At 47.9% G+C, this 18,291-nt stretch overlaps 1 protein-coding gene across 1 annotated transcript; it reads left to right on the forward strand.

Annotated features, from left to right (window-relative positions):
- The first annotated feature begins 617 nt into the window (after nucleotides 1–617).
- On the forward strand, nucleotides 618–2,863 carry GSX2 (GS homeobox 2). The gene is made up of 2 exons (XM_037152160.2): nucleotides 618–1,354; nucleotides 2,039–2,863. Exons 1-2 carry the CDS (start codon nucleotides 781–783, stop codon nucleotides 2,377–2,379), a joined length of 915 nt encoding a protein of 304 aa, XP_037008055.1. The 5' UTR covers nucleotides 618–780; the 3' UTR covers nucleotides 2,380–2,863.
- Nucleotides 2,864–18,291: the final 15,428 nt, after the last annotated feature.

Consider the following 18,291-nt stretch of genomic DNA (forward strand, 5'->3'; position numbering starts at 1 on the left):
CAGGATCCCTCAGGAACTAGCCACCTAAATGACATGAATGACCTTGGTCAAGTCCAAAAGCTGGAGGACTGAGTCTGTGCGTATGTGTGTCCTTCGCCTAAGCCGAGCTCCGGGACCGGGCTGCTGCCAGTTCTCTGCCCGCATCCTGCCCCAAACTGCAGGCCTCACACTTTATCGCGCCTCAGTCACGTCTGGCACAGAGGACCAGGGAACACTGGGCATCCCCATTCAAAAGGTCTCAAAGTTCCCACCTGGTGCGCTTTGCGGCCAGGCTCCGGGAGGAGTTGGGCTGGGGCCCGGGCTTGAGAAGGGTGGGATGGAGGATGCCGTTCTGATTTCTCAGGAAAGCGTGGAGAAAGAGGGGGAGGAGGCCGGCCTCCCCGCGAAATTAACAAAACCTACACTTTTCAAAGTCTCCCCCACCCCCCTCCTCGGAGTTATTCCCTGCAGCGCGCCCGCCCCTCCTCGCGGCTTCTGTTGTGACTCGGGCAGCCTATCCCGAGGGTGGGGAGCTGCCGAGGAGCCTGAGCCGAGCCGTACTCAGCAGCATCACGTGCTGGGGTGGGGGCTATAAAATCCCGGAGCCGGGGCTCCGGGCGGGGGACGTGAGGATCAGCCCTCTCCAGGGACCCCTTTGTTCGCAGCCCGGACGCAGACACCCCTGCGTCCCCGAGGGCTTGACCGCCCACAACCGCGCCGCGCCTAGGGCAGAGCTCTGATCAGGAGAGGGGAGGGGGCACCGCAACCAGCCGGGCCCTCCAGCCACGCACCCATCTCGACATGTCGCGCTCCTTCTATGTCGACTCGCTCATCATCAAGGACTCCTCCCGGCCTGAGCCCTCGCTGCCTGAGCCGCACCCCGGGCCAGATTTCTTCATCCCGTTGGGCATGCCGTCCCCGTTGGTGATGTCGGTGTCTGGGACCGGCTGCCCATCTCGCAAGAGCGGCGCGTTCTGTGTTTGCCCTCTCTGCGTCACTTCGCACCTGCACTCCTCTCGGGGACCGACGGGCTCCGGCGGCGGGGGCGCAGGGACTGGGAGTACAGGGGCCGGGGGTGGCAGGGCGGCGGGCGGCGCCGGGGCCTTGCCCCTGCTCAAGAGTCAATTCTCTTCGGGTCCTGGGGACGCACAGTTTTGCCCGCGCGTGAGCCACGCGCACCATCACCACCACCCGCCGCAGCACCACCATCACCACCACCAGCCCCAACAGTCTGGCTCTGCTGCTGCCGCGGCAGCTGCGGCAGCAGCGGCGGCCGCCGCGGCGGCCTTGGGGCATCCGCAGCACCACGCACCTGTCTGCGCCGCCACCACCTACAACGTGGCGGACCCGCGGAGATTCCACTGCCTCACCATGGGTAGGGCGGGGTCTTTGGGCACCTGCGCACCGCGCTTTCTCAGGTCTCGGGAACGAACAAACTTCGCCTACTGTGGAGGAAGTGGGAGCCCGGGGGGCGGGGTGGGGTGGGAGGAGGGGCTTTTAGTGTAACTGTGAAGTGGGTCCAAGAAGTTCTACGAAGGTGGAAGTTAGCTCGCCAAACTCTCCAAGCAGCCTAGTGCACCTCATTCCTGGTATCTGGTTCCCAAGTATTGCGTAATATAGGGGCTTTAGAGACTTCGAACCTGAGGACCAAGAAACTGGATGTTAACTGGCTGAGGTTCAGAGTGGGCGTTTGAACTTAAGTGTGGCATTGGGCACCAGGACTGGCTAAAGCTTTCCATACTTTTGGCTGAGCTTGACTGCCTCTGCCTCTCAGCTAGGCCCGAAGGGGGAATATCTGACTCTGCAAACCCCAGTCCCCTTGAATCCTCTGACTTGAGGTCCCACACGTCTAAGGCCTTTAGTTGCTGTGGGCGTTTCTACCCTTCTCAGTTAAGTAAGGATGTGCTAGGAAATAGGAAAGCGTGCAGGATGGACACAGGTTACTTGTTTAAGCTTCCCGGGCGGGTCCTCGAGAGACGTCTTTTCCAAGGGATGGCACGTGGGGTGGGAGCGCATTTCTCGAGAATGACCTCTCTGCCCTCTCTTAACCCGTGTGCAGGGGGCTCGGACACCAGCCCGGTACCCAATGGCAAGAGGATGAGGACGGCGTTCACCAGCACGCAGCTCCTGGAGCTGGAGCGGGAATTCTCTTCCAACATGTACCTGTCTCGACTCCGGAGGATCGAAATCGCCACGTACCTGAACCTGTCAGAGAAGCAGGTGAAAATCTGGTTTCAGAACCGCCGGGTAAAGCATAAGAAGGAAGGGAAGGGCGCGCAGAGGAACAGTCACGGGGGCTGCAAGTGCGTCAGCAGCCAGGCGCATTACGCGCGCTCTGAGGATGAGGACTCCTTGTCGCCGGCCTCGGCCAACGAGGACAAGGAGATCTCCCCTTTATGAGGGAGGGTCGCCTTCATCTTCAGCTCAGCGTCTCCGGGAGCCCCCACAACGCTAACGCGGCGGGCACCCAGGGGTCAATATCCTTGCCCGTTCCGTGGTCCCACCTGGAGAAGGACGAGTGGAGCGTTCCCAGGGCGTGCATGCTGGGTCTGACCCTTCACATCTCCTCCTTGACCTATTTGTTTAAGCTCCACTCTCAGTAATAGATTTTTTAAAAATGTACATAATCTAGATTCTACTCGGTCGTGTCACATAACAGAAAAAACAGGGTTGGTTTAAGTTTAGCACCGTATGGGGTTTTATTATTTGAGAGCGTGCCGTTTTCCCTTCCCTGCTGTCTTTCAGAACCTGATAAGAGCACCGGGTTTCTTGATGCATTTCCTGTTGTTTTAAAATAAAAGTATTCAATTGAGATTGATTTAGAAAAGTAAACCCTGTAGGTCTTGCTTCCTGAAAATTTACCTGGGAAGAGTTTAAAATCCAAGTGCTGAAAGTCCCTTTTTCTGTGAATAGTTTTATATAAAATTTATATTTATATTTATTTAAATAAATGAAACAAAATCGAGGTTCTGAATTCATGGTGTTTGCTGTCCCATCTAACCCTGCGCCCACGGACAGAGAAAAACGTGTGAATTTAGATGGTCTTGTGGGTCTCTTGGTTGAAGGAGTTTGTGGCTCTGTAGGATTTCTGTGTAGCAAACTTCTGGCAAGGAGACACCTTCAGTTATGATGCCACCTACCGAGTAGTGACTCCCCGCCCTCGAAGCAGCAAACCGCCTCACAGTTGACAGGACAATCACTCCGTTTAAAGTGATGCCGACAATGAATGACAGGCAAACCTTTTAATCTCCTTAGCAAGAAAAGGTGAAAATCCCTTACCTAGTATTTACCTTCTGCGGCAGTACCCTCCTTGTTTCTTCTTCCTCATCACTCTTAGTACAAAAAGCTGAATTATGTGAAGGAATTTGAAGAGTTGGAATAGTTTTTGGAAGAGCAACAACCCATCAAAGCAGATTGGAAGCAAACATAGAAACTTACCAATGATGCTGTTCAGTGACTAGAAAACTTAACCACTCCTCATTGTTCCTCTAGCTGAGAAGTTAGCTGGTTTTCATCAATGCCAAGAAAACAATAGGTCAGGGACAGGGAATTATTCTGTCTAATGATTGACATTCTCACTTTCCCAGAATAGCTCAAAGATGCACTTGGACTCTCGTTTCTAGTTTTTTTCTCGTCTCCCTGACTTTACCCTAAATTGTCTCCTTCCTAGTCCCTCTCTTCCCATCACCTTGCAGAGCTAACTCCTGCAAGCCTGTTCCCCGAGGAGACTGTGGCTGTGCCCTCAGCAGGTCAACCTGGCGCTCTCCTCGGTGCTGCCAGGTCCTGTCATCTAAAAGGGAAGCGAAGCTGGAAACATGGAAACTGGGAGATGCCCTTTTCCGCAAGCGGAATCTCACACGTACCCACTGGCGTTGTTTCTGATGATTTTCTGTAAAGAGTCCACCAAGGAGGTCAGACCGTAGGAACTTTTTACAACACACATACACGGACTTCCAGGTCTGACTGACTTTAGGTCGGTCATAACAGAAAGCTCTCCAGGTGGGCTTGGGGCTCTAAGACTGAGGTCTGGAAGCTAATTTGGGAAGGAGGAGAAGGAAGGGAGAAAGTAACTGCGGTTTTCCCTTCCCAGAGTCTGTCTGTCTGTCTGTCTGTCTCCCCCCTACCCTTCCTCTCCTTCTGCCTCTCCTTCTCTCCCTCCTCCCTCTCCTCCCGTCCCCGCGCCGCCGAAAGAAGATCGCCCTTCCAGACACCGGAGACCGGTCCTTGTTCGAATTCGGGTGCCGGCCGAGCCTGGCTGGGAGGAGGAGAGACCAGACCGCACGGTGTAGAATTGAATGCGAGCGGACGCGGCTTGGGGCCGCGACTCGGGCCTGGCCCCGTGCAGAGGTCACTGGCCTCCGGCTCCTTTCTGCCTGGGTCGGAGGCCTCGGCCTCCGGTCTCTCTCGCGCGCAGAGCCTCGGGGCCCTTGCGCTGACCGCCGCGAAGAGGAGCGGGCGCCGACCCGAGGCCTTTCCCGAAGACCCCGTCCCCTTCCTTTTCAATGAACAGGCCTTTCGAGGCCCGAGTATGGGGGTGGGAAGAAGTGAATGTCGAGGAGCGAAGAACTCGCGTTTAAGAAATTCCTTTTCAGGAAACAACGAGAAGGATAAAGAGGATCTGCGGCCGCTTTCCACCCTCCTGCCCAAAACTAAGCCTCGTCTGGGCGTTGGGCGGCCACGTCCTTCGTCCTCCCATCCACCCTCCGCGGGTCCCTCCGTCGCCCCGGCGCTCGAGCCTGGCCTCCCGAGTCCGTGCCTAGGCGAGACTGAGATCTGCGCCCCGCCTGGCTCCAGGCCCTGCGGCCAGAGCTCACAGCCATCACTGACCACACCCGCCGCTGCGCCGAGGGCCCAGCTCCACCGTCCCGCCGTAGCTTGGTCTCAGCCCCTCTCCCTGCTGTCTTAGAGGATATTACTAAGGAAATAGAGAATAAACAATAGATTCCCCAACCAGAAGCAAAAGATTCATTCCAAGACACCCGCCTAGGCATGGGGTTTGCCGGGGGGTGGTGGGGTGGGGGTGGAGGGGATGAGGCGCGATAGGAGCTGGGGGAGAGGGTCTTCCTTGTTCTAGGACATTTGGTGCCCAGGGGACCTTCTTGTCACCTTCAGGGTGAACCATAAGGTCTTGCGTACTAGAGTGAATTTTTCATCGCTTTGGTTCAGTAAATGTTTTTGAAGTTTGCACATCAGAATAAGGCTTTGGAAATAAAAGGCCTGCTTTAAAAGGCCTACAGTTTCACCTGCGGTTGACGACACCTGTGCCAACGCTCCAACACCCAGATACTCTGCTAACTGATCTCGCTATCAAACGCCCCAAGTGAAGTGTCTCCGGATTATTAAACAGAAATATTTAAGATGCGTGGAGTCGTCCTTGACAATTTTTCTACCTGCAAAGCACTAGATGCCCCATCTTGAGAAACAGAACTCTATTTCCACAAAACATGGCCTCTGAGGGGCCTTTAGACACATAAGGGAAAGAGAGAAAGAGGATGAAAGGCAGAATTAGGTACCAGGACCTTGCTCAATTAAGAGAGAAGGAATGAGCAGCAGGAGTCATTAGTGTGGTTGAGTCGCCTCTTTGAGAAGAAGTCCTGTGGTAGCTTGGTAGCTTTAAACAGGAAAAGAGTGGGGGGGGGGCAGCAGGAAGGATGACTTCTTGCCCTGCGCCCTGACCCAGTGCAGACATTCACAGAAAAGAGGGTGGGCAGAGACCTTTCCCCCTCACCCACCCACCCAGGGACCAACACACACCCAAGGCCAAGGGTCCAACACAGGTAGTGGCAGTTAGCGAGACTTCTTGGTTGCAAAGCATGGTCAGGATAGAAGGGACCCAGAAAGCCACCCCTAGATGTCCGTGAGCCCAAGTGATAGAGACACTGGTGATGATAGACGCCCTCCCCCCCACCTTATGCTGAAGTGGTCAGCACAGCTTAGTTCCCACCCACCTCATTCCTTCAAGGATACCCGAGAATATTTCAGGGCAAAGTAAAACTTGGGATGTGAAATCTTTGATGTCTGGCTCCCTCCTCCCTTCCTTCACCCTTCCTTCCCACCAACCCTGCCCTTTCATATCTGATCAGGATTAGAAATGCAGTTTCTCTGGCCCAGCCTGACTGTGGTCAGGGAATTGCTAGAAAGGTGCTTGCTCTAACTAAAAGAGGTCACAGCGGGCAGCAGGGGCTTTGTGTATGTGTTGTACACGCATGCGCGTGTGTGTGTGCATGTGTAGCTGTGTCTGTGAGAAAGAAAAATAACTCTGTTGGTGGTGGTCACACTGTGAAAAGAGAAGAGTTATTTTCACCAGTGTTCTTTGTTTTTTTGTTTTTCTTGCTTCCACCTTTCCTGCAGGTTCCACTATTTTTCATGGTGCTCCTTGGGAGATTTCTTTGAGGGAGGTGGGAAAGCGCTCAGAGCTGGCTTGGGGGGAGGAGCAAAAGGCTGAACAGTGAGGGGGGAGACTGGGGAGAGCTCCGCGTTGGATCTCAGGCCGAGCCTTAAGGACGTGAGAGGGGAGGAGTATGACACTTCCAATAGGAGCCATTCGCTGGAGGAAATTGGGTTTAAAGGTGCAATCACTGCTTTAAAAGGAGCTCCCCCATGCTCTCCAAACACAGCCTAACACTCTCCTCAGCCTGAATGCAGCTCGGTGCAGGAAAGCAATTGTTCCTGTCTTCATTATTCCTAGGAAATCTTTGTATGTACCTGTTAAGGTGACAGAACTCTGAAAAGAAAACACTTTTTTCTATGTGATTAAATGGTACATCTACTAGGTTTCTATTAACAATTCAATATAAATCTATTTTATAAATTTTTAAGCCTAACATTACAGAAAATTGAGCCTTTCTGGGGGAAAAAACCGCCTACATCTCTTCCCTAAATTAGATGGAATAGAATCCCAAAACTTGCTATTCTAAGTCAACTGGAAATATTAAAGTAGAGGAATCTTTTGTATTGCCTTTTATTAGTGGTGGAGGCATGAAGAAGAGAGGCAGCATGTCGCACAGAAAATGAGAAATTCCACGGGGACGCACCCAGGGCCCCTACCCTCAGGGCCCCGGCTGGGAGTGAGTTACACAGGCTGGGACTGGGGGGGGGGCAACAAAAATGGGAATTTAGAGACATCTCTTAGGGATAGAGTGGAATCAGAGCTCAGATGAGAAAATACTAAAACCAAACTTCACTCATATTTGGAAGCAAGTTTATCCTGTTCAGGGAACGAAAATCTGAAGCCTGAGACCTCACAGCCCTGAAGCTACTCCGCTTAGAGGTAGATATCCCAGTCTGTTCCCGTAGCTGGACTCCTCGTTCTCAAGTGCACCCTCCAAAATTCTGGGCATCCGATTGTCTCTGAAAAGTGTTTTGTGCGCCCTTCTATTGATGTCAGTGCCGGCTCTTCCACTCAGCTTCAAGCTGAGCCCCATGTTTTCCTGACCCTTTGTGGTACCTTTGTTGAGCCTTCCAAATCCCAAACTCAGGAAGGCCCCGGGACTCCTCTGAGTGAATCCCGACAGATCGGAAGTGTGTGCTGTGTGCTTAGGAAAGTAACTAGTTTCAGATTAATGAAGCAGTGACAATTTCAATCTGCTTAAAGGCGGAGGTTGGCACTGCCCAGGCCTGAGCGTGGGGAGCTCGCCAGGCTGGGCTTTATATTGTCCGCTTTTCTGAAGAGCAGACAAAGATGGATAGAGAGACATTGAAAAGCAGGGGGCGTATTTCAAACAGCCCCATAAAGAGGGCTGTCACTTTAAGACAAGAACCATAGTGCTTTGATGACTTTGTATTAGCTGCACCATTTCAAATAAGAAACTCAAGTCTCTAGTGAGAGGGAGGGAAAAGGAGAGCGAGAGAGAAAGAGACAGGGAGAGATGGCAGAGAGAACAGAGAACGTAGCAATATTTAGCCTGTGTGAGCTCTGCAGTGGGACTAATTCCTAGGCAACTACTGGGTTTCGGAGGTTCACGGAGAAATAACCCACAGCAGGTGCAGAGATAAAAAGGCAGGTGGGAGCTCCTCCTGATGGGAAAAAGCTCCCTGCCCATGGGCGGCAGCCAGCTCTGAGGAGCTGAAGCCAGCTCGGACTCAGTTTGCTGGGAAGGGCTGTAGCTGGGTGCTCAGCCCAGCCGGCCCCAGACTGGGGAGGATTATAATGGAAATTTTTGAGAGCTTGAAAGAGAAAGAATAGGAAGGAGGGGGAGGGCAGGCTTCTGGAGGCCACCTTCACAAAGCCTAATTTAAATTGTTTAGGGTCAAGCCACCTCCCCCCTTTCCTCCTTAATTAATTAATGACCACAATTAATTATTAGGGTCTTGCATCTCAACAAGATGCCTTCAACGAGGGGCTGATGAGTTGCTTGAGCCAGACACGTGGTTTTTAACTTGCAAGAAGGGAGCGGAGAGTTGGAGGTGTGCCCGTCTCGTCCTGCCGCACTTTCATGTCTGTATCTGCTTCCTTCTAGGCCTCTGCCTGCTTTCCTGTGCCTGTCTCTGTCACGTTCTCCCTGGGTTTCTCTCTCTCTCTCTCTCTCCCCCTCGCTCCCTTCTTTGTTCTCCGGGACCAACTCCCCACCCTTCTCCAATTTCCCCTGGCCCCGGCTCAACCTTCCCAACCCTAAGACCGTAGCTGGTCTTAGAGAGAGGAGAGGGGAGAATGCCCAAGGAGAAGGAGGAGAGGATGCCCAGGCTTCGATCCCCCCCCCCCCCACCAGGGTGCTGGCTTCTTGGAATTCCAAGATTCCAAGATGCAGGTCAGGGGCAGGAAATGAGCGGGCAGCAGAGTACTTTCACCTGCTGCATCTAGAGTTAGTGACAGCTTAGCTATTTTTCCTCCTAAAGAAATGGGGGAGAAAACGTCCCCCTTTTAAGGGGACGGGAGCTGGGAGCAGGAGATCCCACAGGCTTTGAAGGCCATGGAAGGGCTCCTCCGACCGTGGCACTGGAGGAAGAAGCGTTTAGTCACTGTTTTATTAGGCACTATTTGAACCTTTGCAACATGTGGTAATTTCTGGGGCAAGCTGAAAAGGGGGGATTATGTAGGAGGGACACAAGGAAATTAGCGAACGGTTAATTTAACACGTTTTCTGCTAGACTTTTCGATACATTCCTAATTGACTGAGGGGCAGGTGAAGCTCCCGCCCCATGCAGGCTTATTCACGGTGGGAATAAATGGTTCTTTTTCAACTCACACTGTTCACAATATATCATCAGGGCAAAGACATGCAATGAATATGTTGATTTTTTTTATTGATAGAATTACACCCTGCCACGCAGGTGTGAGGGTAAAAACCCACACTGCAATGAAATAAGATTAACAATGAAATTAGAATTTTATTAGCTTTATATGTCACCTAAACCTGGACTTGAATTGTCAAAACAAGCAACAAGAAAAGATATTCTGAAGGCATCGCTGCCAATCAACCGGGAGAAACGGAACCGTGTGGTATCAGAGTCTCTGTCAGCTTCTTCATTTGGTCCTTACGCCACAAGCAAGTGGGCGGAGGGCCTCGGGTGGGTAACCGCCGGGTCTGTGGACCCCAGGTAATAACTGAAAAATACAGCTAGGACTCCAGAGGCCTCGCGGAGAGCAGGCCCCCGCAGAGGGTAGAGGGGCCTGGATCGCCTGAGGCCGCCGGGAGGTCAGCCGGAGGGGCAGGGCCACCGCGGCCTGTAGACTTCAAGCTTCGCGTCTTCTAAATTAGCTGCCCCAGGGAATGGAGAGAAACGTCGGGATGCGGGGCTGGAGGCGGAGTAGGGCGCCCTTGGAAACCGCACCGAGTTTTGTTCCCTGGGGGCCCGGGAGCTGCGGCGCTGCTACCTGGGTCTGGCAGGCGCAGAGGTGCCCTATGCAAATGGTTCACTATTAGGCGAGAAAGAACTACTTCAAATGGGCCTTTGTAACCTTCTATAGAAAATCGAGGTACTCTGCATGACAAAGCACAATTAAGCTTTCTATTCAGGAGTTCTGCAGCTGGTAGCCCATTGGGAAAGTGGGAGGAAACCCGAATATATTAATAGTGTGGCTAAAGTTTTTTGTGTGCGTGTCCTTTTCTGCTAGGGGAGGGAGAGGAGCAGTGGGTGGATCCAGAGGGGAAGAAGGCTCCTCCTTGGATGCTTGCCACCTGAATGACATTGCCTCTGCCCACGTGGAAAGCCCCGCTTGTTTAGCAGCCAGGGCACCCAGAATGGTCACAGGACCCTGGCGCGCCGAACGAACAAGGCCGGGCGGACCCCGCGCACGGGCGGGGCGGGACGCGTGCCCCAGCCTAGCCTCCTCATCCCAGTGCACTGTGTGCAGGCCCCAGGCTGTTCTTGGTCTCCCTCGCAGAAGGCAGGCTTCGCCCAGACGTCGCGGCAGGTGGTGCGCGCAGGAGCGCAGGAGGGGGACGCAGCAATCGGAAAGCTGTGGGAAGGGCAGAGTCAGATTTTCAGTCCATCTCCAACTTTCTCCGCACCCTCTCCCGTAGTTGAGGTTCTTTTCCTAATAGTTTATTTTTACCTTCACCAGAAAGAATTTTTTCCTCCTTACCCAGTAACGCTGGCTGTTCTCCATTTGCTCCTCTGTCCTGCTGGGTGCCCTCAGACAGCGACTTCTGTGGATGCTATCATTTCCTCTTTAACTGCTCACCTGCAGCTTCTTGCCTCCGCCTCCATTTGGGTTTGGTGAAGGAGTGTCACCGCAAACCACAGCAGCGGCCGGGGAGAGAGAAGTGGAGGAAATCAGCGGTTTCTGGGGGTGCTGCTCTCTAGACATCCCCTTTCCCTCTGAGAGCCTTTTTCCCAAGGCTCCAGCTCTTAATCAAGCTTCCTTTGTGACTTCCTGAAAGAGGGTGGAAATGACTTCAGGCTTCTAATAGTCCCTAAGTGCATCAAAACCCCCATCAGCTCCCTCGGCCTAACACACGTGTCTGCAACATAATCTCTTCATTGAACAGCTTCTTCAAAAAATTCTAGCTCAGTGTAGTTGCCTGGTGGTTTAGTTTCTTCTATAACAGCAGGCTAGTTGTCTCCTCACATTAAAAAAAAAAAAGATATTCATTTATTTTTAGAGAGAAGGGAAGGGAGGGAGAAAGAGGGAGAGTAACACTGATGTGTGAGAGAAACATCAGTCAGTTGGGTCTCATAGGCCCCCAACCCGGGAACTGTCTGGAAACAGAGGCAAGAGCCCTGATCCTGAGTGGAACCAGCAACTTTTCTGTTCGCGGGACTACGCCCACCCCACTGAGCCACACCGCTCCGGGCGTGTCTCCGCACTGTGGCGGGACAACTCCTTTGAGAGGAACTCCACACTCCAGCTCATTACATTTCAGACTTTGACCATGAGGAGCGCTTCCTTGTGTAGAATTAGAATCTTCCGTCATAGTTTCTGTCATGGATGCCGCCACCTTCTTTCCCTATGGAGCTCCTAGATGTCGTTTTCTCCCTATTTCCAATCGTGAGGTTCCTGATGACGATCACCGAGTCTGTCGTTTCCACGTCCTCAGCATTCATCATGATGCCCAACAGTAGTAGATGCTCAATAAACACTAGCTGAATCAACACATCGTTCTACTTCAGGTCTCTACCAGCTCCCATAATCAGGAGGTTAGAAACAGTTCTGTTTCATAGTAGCTGTATGTAAGAAGCCTGTCCAGAAAGTATTCAGCCATTTAATATAAAAAATGGGGATTTTTAGACCTGGCTGGTATGGCAGGGTGGACTGAGTGCTGGCCTGCAAGCCAAAGGTTTGCTCGTTAGATCCCCAGTCAGGGCATATACCTGTGTTGCAGGCCAGGTCCCCCAGCAGGGGGCATGAAAGAAGCAATCACACATTAATGTTTCTCTTTCTTTCTACCTCCCTTCCCTTCTCTAAAAACAAACAAATAAATAAATAAATAAAATCTTTTAAAAAATGGGGTCATTTACCAAAGATGATACAAGAAACATTGTACATAGGACAATGACACCTCAGTCCCCTTCAAAGTAGGCACCTTGAGACCTCATGTAGTTCTCCCAATTGCCATCGACTGTCTTGTTATATTTTTCTGAATCTCATCAATGGTCTGAAATCTCTTCTCTTTCAAAGGTGACTTTAGTTTTGGGAAAAGCCAGAAGTCACAGGGCACCAAATCGAGGCTGTAAGAATGCTTAGTCACCTGAGTGATTCGACATTTTGCCAAAACACTCTGCATGAACTGCATAAGCGGGCACATGGTTGTGGTGAAGCTGCCAATCACCAGTTACACACGGCTGTGGCCTTTTGAGTCATCTGAATAGTTTCTGAGGAGGGATGTTCAAGCTTAATGCAAAATTTAATGCAGATTCATTGCTGTACTCAATCAGTCATTTTGAATGTGACAGCCACACAGTGCACATGCTCACTCAACAGCATCTACTGCCCCCGCTGACTAGTACAGTGAAGTCATCATTGTTCACACATGCACATTCCAGTCCACTGTTCTTGGCCGCCAGGTTACAATGATGTCTCACAAACCATTCTCATTATATTAACAATGGCTGGACTTTTTCCAGACAGACCTTGGTACATATAGATGATAAATATATATATGACAAATATCATATATAGACACATATAGGACAAATATTCCGTATGTAGGATAAATATAGATAGGCTATAGCAAAGGTTCTGGAATTAGTCTGCATGCTCCACCATTGATTAGCGTTATGACCATGGGCAATTCACTTAACTTTTCTTTCATTTTCCTCATTTGTAAAATGGGGATAATTGATAGTACCTTCCTAATAAGGAAGTTGAGGATTAAATAAGGAAATATACGTTAAATATATGGCTATTTACATAAGTTAGATAAATTCAAACTGAAAAAAGACCCAATCTGAATAAAGACCTAAAGGGAGTGTGGCTGACCAAGGTGAGGGAATTTCGAGCAGAGGTAGCAGCAAGCGCTAAAACGTGGGTCGGAACGTGCCTGAAACAGCTGAGAAACAATGAAGAGACACAGTGACCAGAGGAAAGAGAGTGTGTCTATGGATGGGGAGGGGAAGGTCAGAGCAGTGATGGGGTGGGTCCTGCCGGTTACAGTAAGGACGCGGGCTTTCATTCTAGTTAACTGGGAAAACTTAGGAGGACTTTGAGCAGAGGAGCAATACGCTGTAACTTAATGACAAACTGGGTTGAATTTGGCTGCTGTGTTGAAAGAAGGAGGGACATTAAAAAGCTGTTAAATTAAGCAAAATAAGAGATGAGGGTGGCATGGGTGAGGATGAGGGTAAGGGGCGTGGGGAGAAGCACTGGTTTTGGGATCTAACGTGGGAGAGTGGCCAGGATTTGCTGACAACCCGAATCTGAGGAGTAAGAGAAAGAAAGGGGTCCAGGATGATGCCACGGTCTTTACCCCAAGCATTTAGAAGAAAACAAATTGCCAATATAGGAGGAGCAAATTTCAGCCTCTCTTAAGTTAGAGAGGACAATTAGACATCAAAATGAGGACGTCATGAAAGCAATTAGGAAAATAAGTCTGAGGTTCGGAAGTGAGATCCAGATTGAAGAAGTGAATTAAGGAGTCATGAATTCAACAATGGTCTTCAAGCCCTGTGAGCTCATAAGAGAGCGAACATAGAATAAAAAGTGAAGAAGACCAAGGATGAGCACCAGAGAACTCAGAGATCTAAAAGCGTGGAGAAGAAAAGTCACGGAGATGGAAAAGAGCTAGCAGAGAGGAGAACAATGAGATGAGTTTTATAAACTGGCGCAGGGGTCTTCTAACGTACAGGGGTCTTTTCATTCAAATAGTTTAGTCAAAAGGTATTACCTCAGTAGCAGACATGAGTTACCACCTTTCCTCACCTATTTTCCTCTCATTATAGCATTTCCTTAATCTAAAAACCAGAAAGGCCTGTATCTTCAGATGGGCACTGGGCTGATTTCTCTGTGCTCATAGGATTCTTCCAAAGCCAGAAGTACTAGGGTAAGTGACATTTGGGTGTATGTAGTCTTACAACAAAAGCCAACATGCCCATCTTGGGGGAAATCTCAAGAAAATGGAAATAGAACAGACAAAAGTTTGACCTTTGAGGCACTTATGAACCGGAAGGTATTGAGTGGCAGGTCTGGATGCCCTGGGCATGCTCGGAAGAGGAGGGCCCAACACAAGAGGAGTGGGGAGCTGATGCCTGGAAAACAACTTTGCTCAGGAATGCGCAAATTAAGATTGATGTTTGGAACTCCAGTTTCTACACTTTCTATTGCTTCTCTTTTCTCATAATAACAGGTCTATCTTTCCAACTCTTTATTCAATCAAGTAAGACACAGTGAGTTTAATGGGTTTTGATTTCCACAGTTGAGAAGACCTGTCAATATTTCATACACAAGCAGAAAGAGGCACCGAAACAGCCCTATTAAAAAAATTTAGCCGCTTTCAAAAATCCAAAGACTGGTTCTTTTTTGCAAAGCTTTACTCTCTTGTTATGAATTCCTCTCTTTGCTGAATTGTCTTTTGTGATTGCTCAATGATCAAGTGGCTCCTACCACGTACATGAGTCAGCTTTATGGATCCAGCAGCGTTGCCTCGATAGCTGACAAGTTGAAATTAGGTTGTGGAGATGAACCTGTTTGCAGTGTTAACAAATGGCTGCTGGTATCAAACTACTTTTGAAAAGAGGATTTCTGTGTATTTTCTGGGCTAAAATGACATCCTTAAAAAAAGGATATAAAATAGTGGACGTTTTATTAAAGACATGAAGGTTTAATTTGGGTTGTGATTTCTGGCATAATAAAGAGTGAAGCGAAGTTTTTGAGAGATATGACTTATTTCATTGTGTTAATCAACAGATACATGTGTGGTTATAATAAGATCACCAGATCCATGGATGTGGTCTTGCTAAATATAAAATAATACATTATATAATTCGGAGTTCGCTTTCCTGAGTTCTCCTTTTTTTAAAATTTATTTTACTTTATTTTTTCAGCTTTATAGAGGAATAATTGACAAATAAAATTGTGTGTATTTAAAAACCACAGCAGTCATTAAATCCACAGGTGTGTTTCCTGACCAACTGACATAAACAAACAGAAAGATGATCAACCAAACCACATGAGTGGGCACACTGTGGTTGCCTTCTCAGTATCTCCTGGGGCACTTGCCCCATCCTGACAGCACCTAGACTCTGGGGAACCCACCCTTCCCTGTAGGAGTAGTCATTCGCTTTGGTAGTGTGGACTCTCTGCTAGCTCTAAAAGTAAGCTTCAATTGCATAAATCCATCCACCAGGGATTTTTGAAATTTGGCACCTCTTCCGGGGCTAAGTTCTGAACAACCTGAAACATAAAGCAAAAAATAAATATGAAGGTCCCAAACAGCATTTTCATTGCCACCAAGGCCAGGGTAAGATGTGTGGCTCAGGTCTGTTAAACAAATGGACTTACTAATACTTGACACCAAATTATGTAGATTTAGGCACCTTCACAGGCCACGGTGGCAGGGCCTGCTCTACAGAGTAATGGAAGAGAGCTCCCAAAACGAAGGACAGAGCTGAACAGAGCACTCTGCTAGTCTTTACGAAATTACCATACCAGATGAGAGGCTGGAGATACATTAATTGAAGCAATATCAGGAATGGGAAAGGACATTCTTCATAAGAAACACCATCTCATCTCTCTTGCCACGATGATTGGTTCAGGGATGGCTAGTAGCCCAGGCCTAGGCCAATCGGTCATTGGAAGATTTCCCAGTCTCAGACGCTGGTCAAGATTGCATGAGTCGGAGCGAAGTGCAAGCGTTCGATACTGGGAAGGGCCTTTGGGAGGAGCCCTCTTGTAATAATCACTTTGCTTCCAGGAGGAGAGTAGGTTTGAGAATGAAACAACCATGGGTGGGAACAGAGCTGTCCCCTCCATATCTACAAGGGAAATACAGAGTTGGCGTCTGATCAAAATTAACCTGAAATTGTCCCCAGCTCTTCTCAGTTAAATGAGCTAATAAGTTCTTTGTATCAGGGCAGTTTGAATTAAATTTTTGTCAGTATAACCAAAATTATACCAATCAGCACATGGGTATCTCAGTTTTTAAAAAACTGGACACAAAGCACTTCATCTCTAAGATTTTTATAGCTAACCCTCCATATATTTATATTATAGTTGTCTGCTAACAGTTTGGCATTACTATAGACTATAATTTTTGTATGCTAAATTTTGTATACTTTACTATAATTTTTGTACTTAGCTATAACTTAGTGTTTCATAGTATATTTTTTCTTTTTTAAAAATTTTATTTATTGATTTCAGAGAGAAAGAGAGAGGGAGATCCATTTGTTGTTCCACTTATGTATACATTCATTAGTTGATTGTATGTGCTCTAACTGGGGATCAAACCTGCAAACTTGGTATATCGGGATGATGCTCTAACCAACTGAGCTACCCAGATAGGACATTTTTTCTTTCAATCTATTTATGTCCTTATGTTTACAATGTGTTACTTATAAACAGCATATTTTTGAGTCTTGTTTTTGCTAAAATTAAGTGCATTAATTTCTACTGGAGTGTTATGTTATTTATATTAAATTAGCCACTGATATGGTTGGTTCAGCAGATGCTTTTTAGAAAAAAAAAACAACTCTCATTTGTTTCTGTGTTCTTCTTTTCATGCTTTTAAATAAAAGTAAGTGTTATTTTGTATTCCACTTCATTTTTCCTATTGGCCTTTTAGTAATACTTCTTGGTATTCTTTTGAGTGGCTACTAAAGTCTGCAGTATGAGTTCTTAACTTATCCTTATTATACCATTTCATAAACAGTGTCAGAAACTTGCTACAGTATAGTTCCATTTATCACCCTTCTGCCATTGTGCTAATATTGCCATATAGTTTTTCTCATCTGTTATAACACACTGTCACATGTTTTTTAATCAATAGTCTTCTAGAGAACGTGTTTAAGAAAAGTGTTTTATGTTTGTTCACATGGGGGCCCTTCCAGGGATCCTCTACGGCCCGGACTTCCACGTGGAGTCCTTTTCCTTGAGCCTGAGAACCTTCTCTTGGTGCTCACCCACGGTACACAGGTCTCCAAGGGACACGTTCTCCGTTTCTGTTTTCATTTGGCTTTTATTTTTAAAGGATATTTTCACAGGATATAGAATTATAGCTTGACAGGTTTTTTTCCCAGATGTCATTCTATTGTTTTCTGGCTTTTCTTTTTTTTTTTTCTGATTAAAAGTCAACCAATATTCTTCTTTTGGTCCTCCTAAACATAATTGTCTATTTTCCCCAATCTGATTGATTTAAGATGTCTCTAGGTGTGGTTTTTTTTTAAATGTATTTATTGTTTAGTGTTTACTGAGATACTTGGATATATGGATTAATTCTTTCATGAACCTTGGAAAATTCTTGGCCATTATCTCTTTAACTCTTTTTTAAAAATATTTTTAAAGACTTTATTTATTTATTTTTAGAGAGGGGAAGGGGGGAAGGGAGACAGAAGGGGGGACAGAAACATTAACTGGTTGCCTCTCACACGTGTCCCAGGCCCACAGCCCAGGCCCATGGCCCGACTGGAACTGAACTGGTGACACTCTGCCTTGAGGGACAGCACCCTGCCAGTGGAGCCACTCCAGTCCATGCTCTTCGACGATCTCTTCTGCCCCAGTCTCTCCTCTGCTCTTAGGCACAAGCTACCTGCAGGCTGCATTGCTTCATATTGCCCCATAAGTCTCTGACTGTTCGTGAAGTTTTGTTCCTTCACAATTTTAGTGTTTCTTCAGTTTGAATAATTCCAGTTGACTTTTGGGGGGATTACTAATTTTTTTCCTTGTGATATCTATCTGATATTAAGCTCATCCAATTAATTTTTTATTTTAGATATTGCGATTTTTTCAAGTCTCCTTATTAGAATTTCTATTTTTTGGCTAAAATTCTCCATCTTTTTGCTCATTTTGTCCACTTTTTTTTATCTAAAATCTTTACTATATCTATAATAGTTATTTAAAAATTTCTGTCTGCTGGTTCTAACACCTGGGCTACATATGAATCTGCTTTTATTATTTTTTCTCTTTGCTATGGGCCACATTTTCATTTCTTATTTCGAACATGTTATTTGTGTTTGTTTATAAGTAACATTTATCCCTAGAAAAGTCCATTCCCTTTCCCGTATCAGGAAGCTAGGTTGCGGCCCGATCTCTTCAGTCTAATCGGAATTGGGGTTGTCACTTCAGTTAGTGCCAGTTCAGTTCACCTCTGGTGTCAGATGTTGTCAGCATAATCAGGTCCTTCCCTCCAGCAGGACTTTGCCATCTAAGCACCATGGAACAATGAGATCTCTACGCTTTCCAGTTCAGTCACCGGTTTCTTGGACCACAAGAGTCAATCG

Source organism: Artibeus jamaicensis, unplaced genomic scaffold (genome assembly GCF_021234435.1).
Source record: "Artibeus jamaicensis isolate MK-2021 breed Jamaican fruit bat unplaced genomic scaffold, CSHL_Jam_final contig_889, whole genome shotgun sequence".
Classification (NCBI taxonomy): domain Eukaryota; kingdom Metazoa; phylum Chordata; class Mammalia; order Chiroptera; family Phyllostomidae; genus Artibeus; species Artibeus jamaicensis.

What these genes read in the sequence shown, in the direction of transcription:
- GSX2 (XM_037152160.2), top strand. Translation starts at nt 781, where the DNA reads ATGTCGCGCTCCTTCTATGTCGACTCGCTCATCATCAAGGACTCCTCC. An exon ending in ATTCCACTGCCTCACCATGG is followed by an intron (nt 1,355 to 2,038) that starts GTAGGGCGGGGT and finishes ACCCGTGTGCAG; the next exon opens with GGGGCTCGGACACCAGCCCG.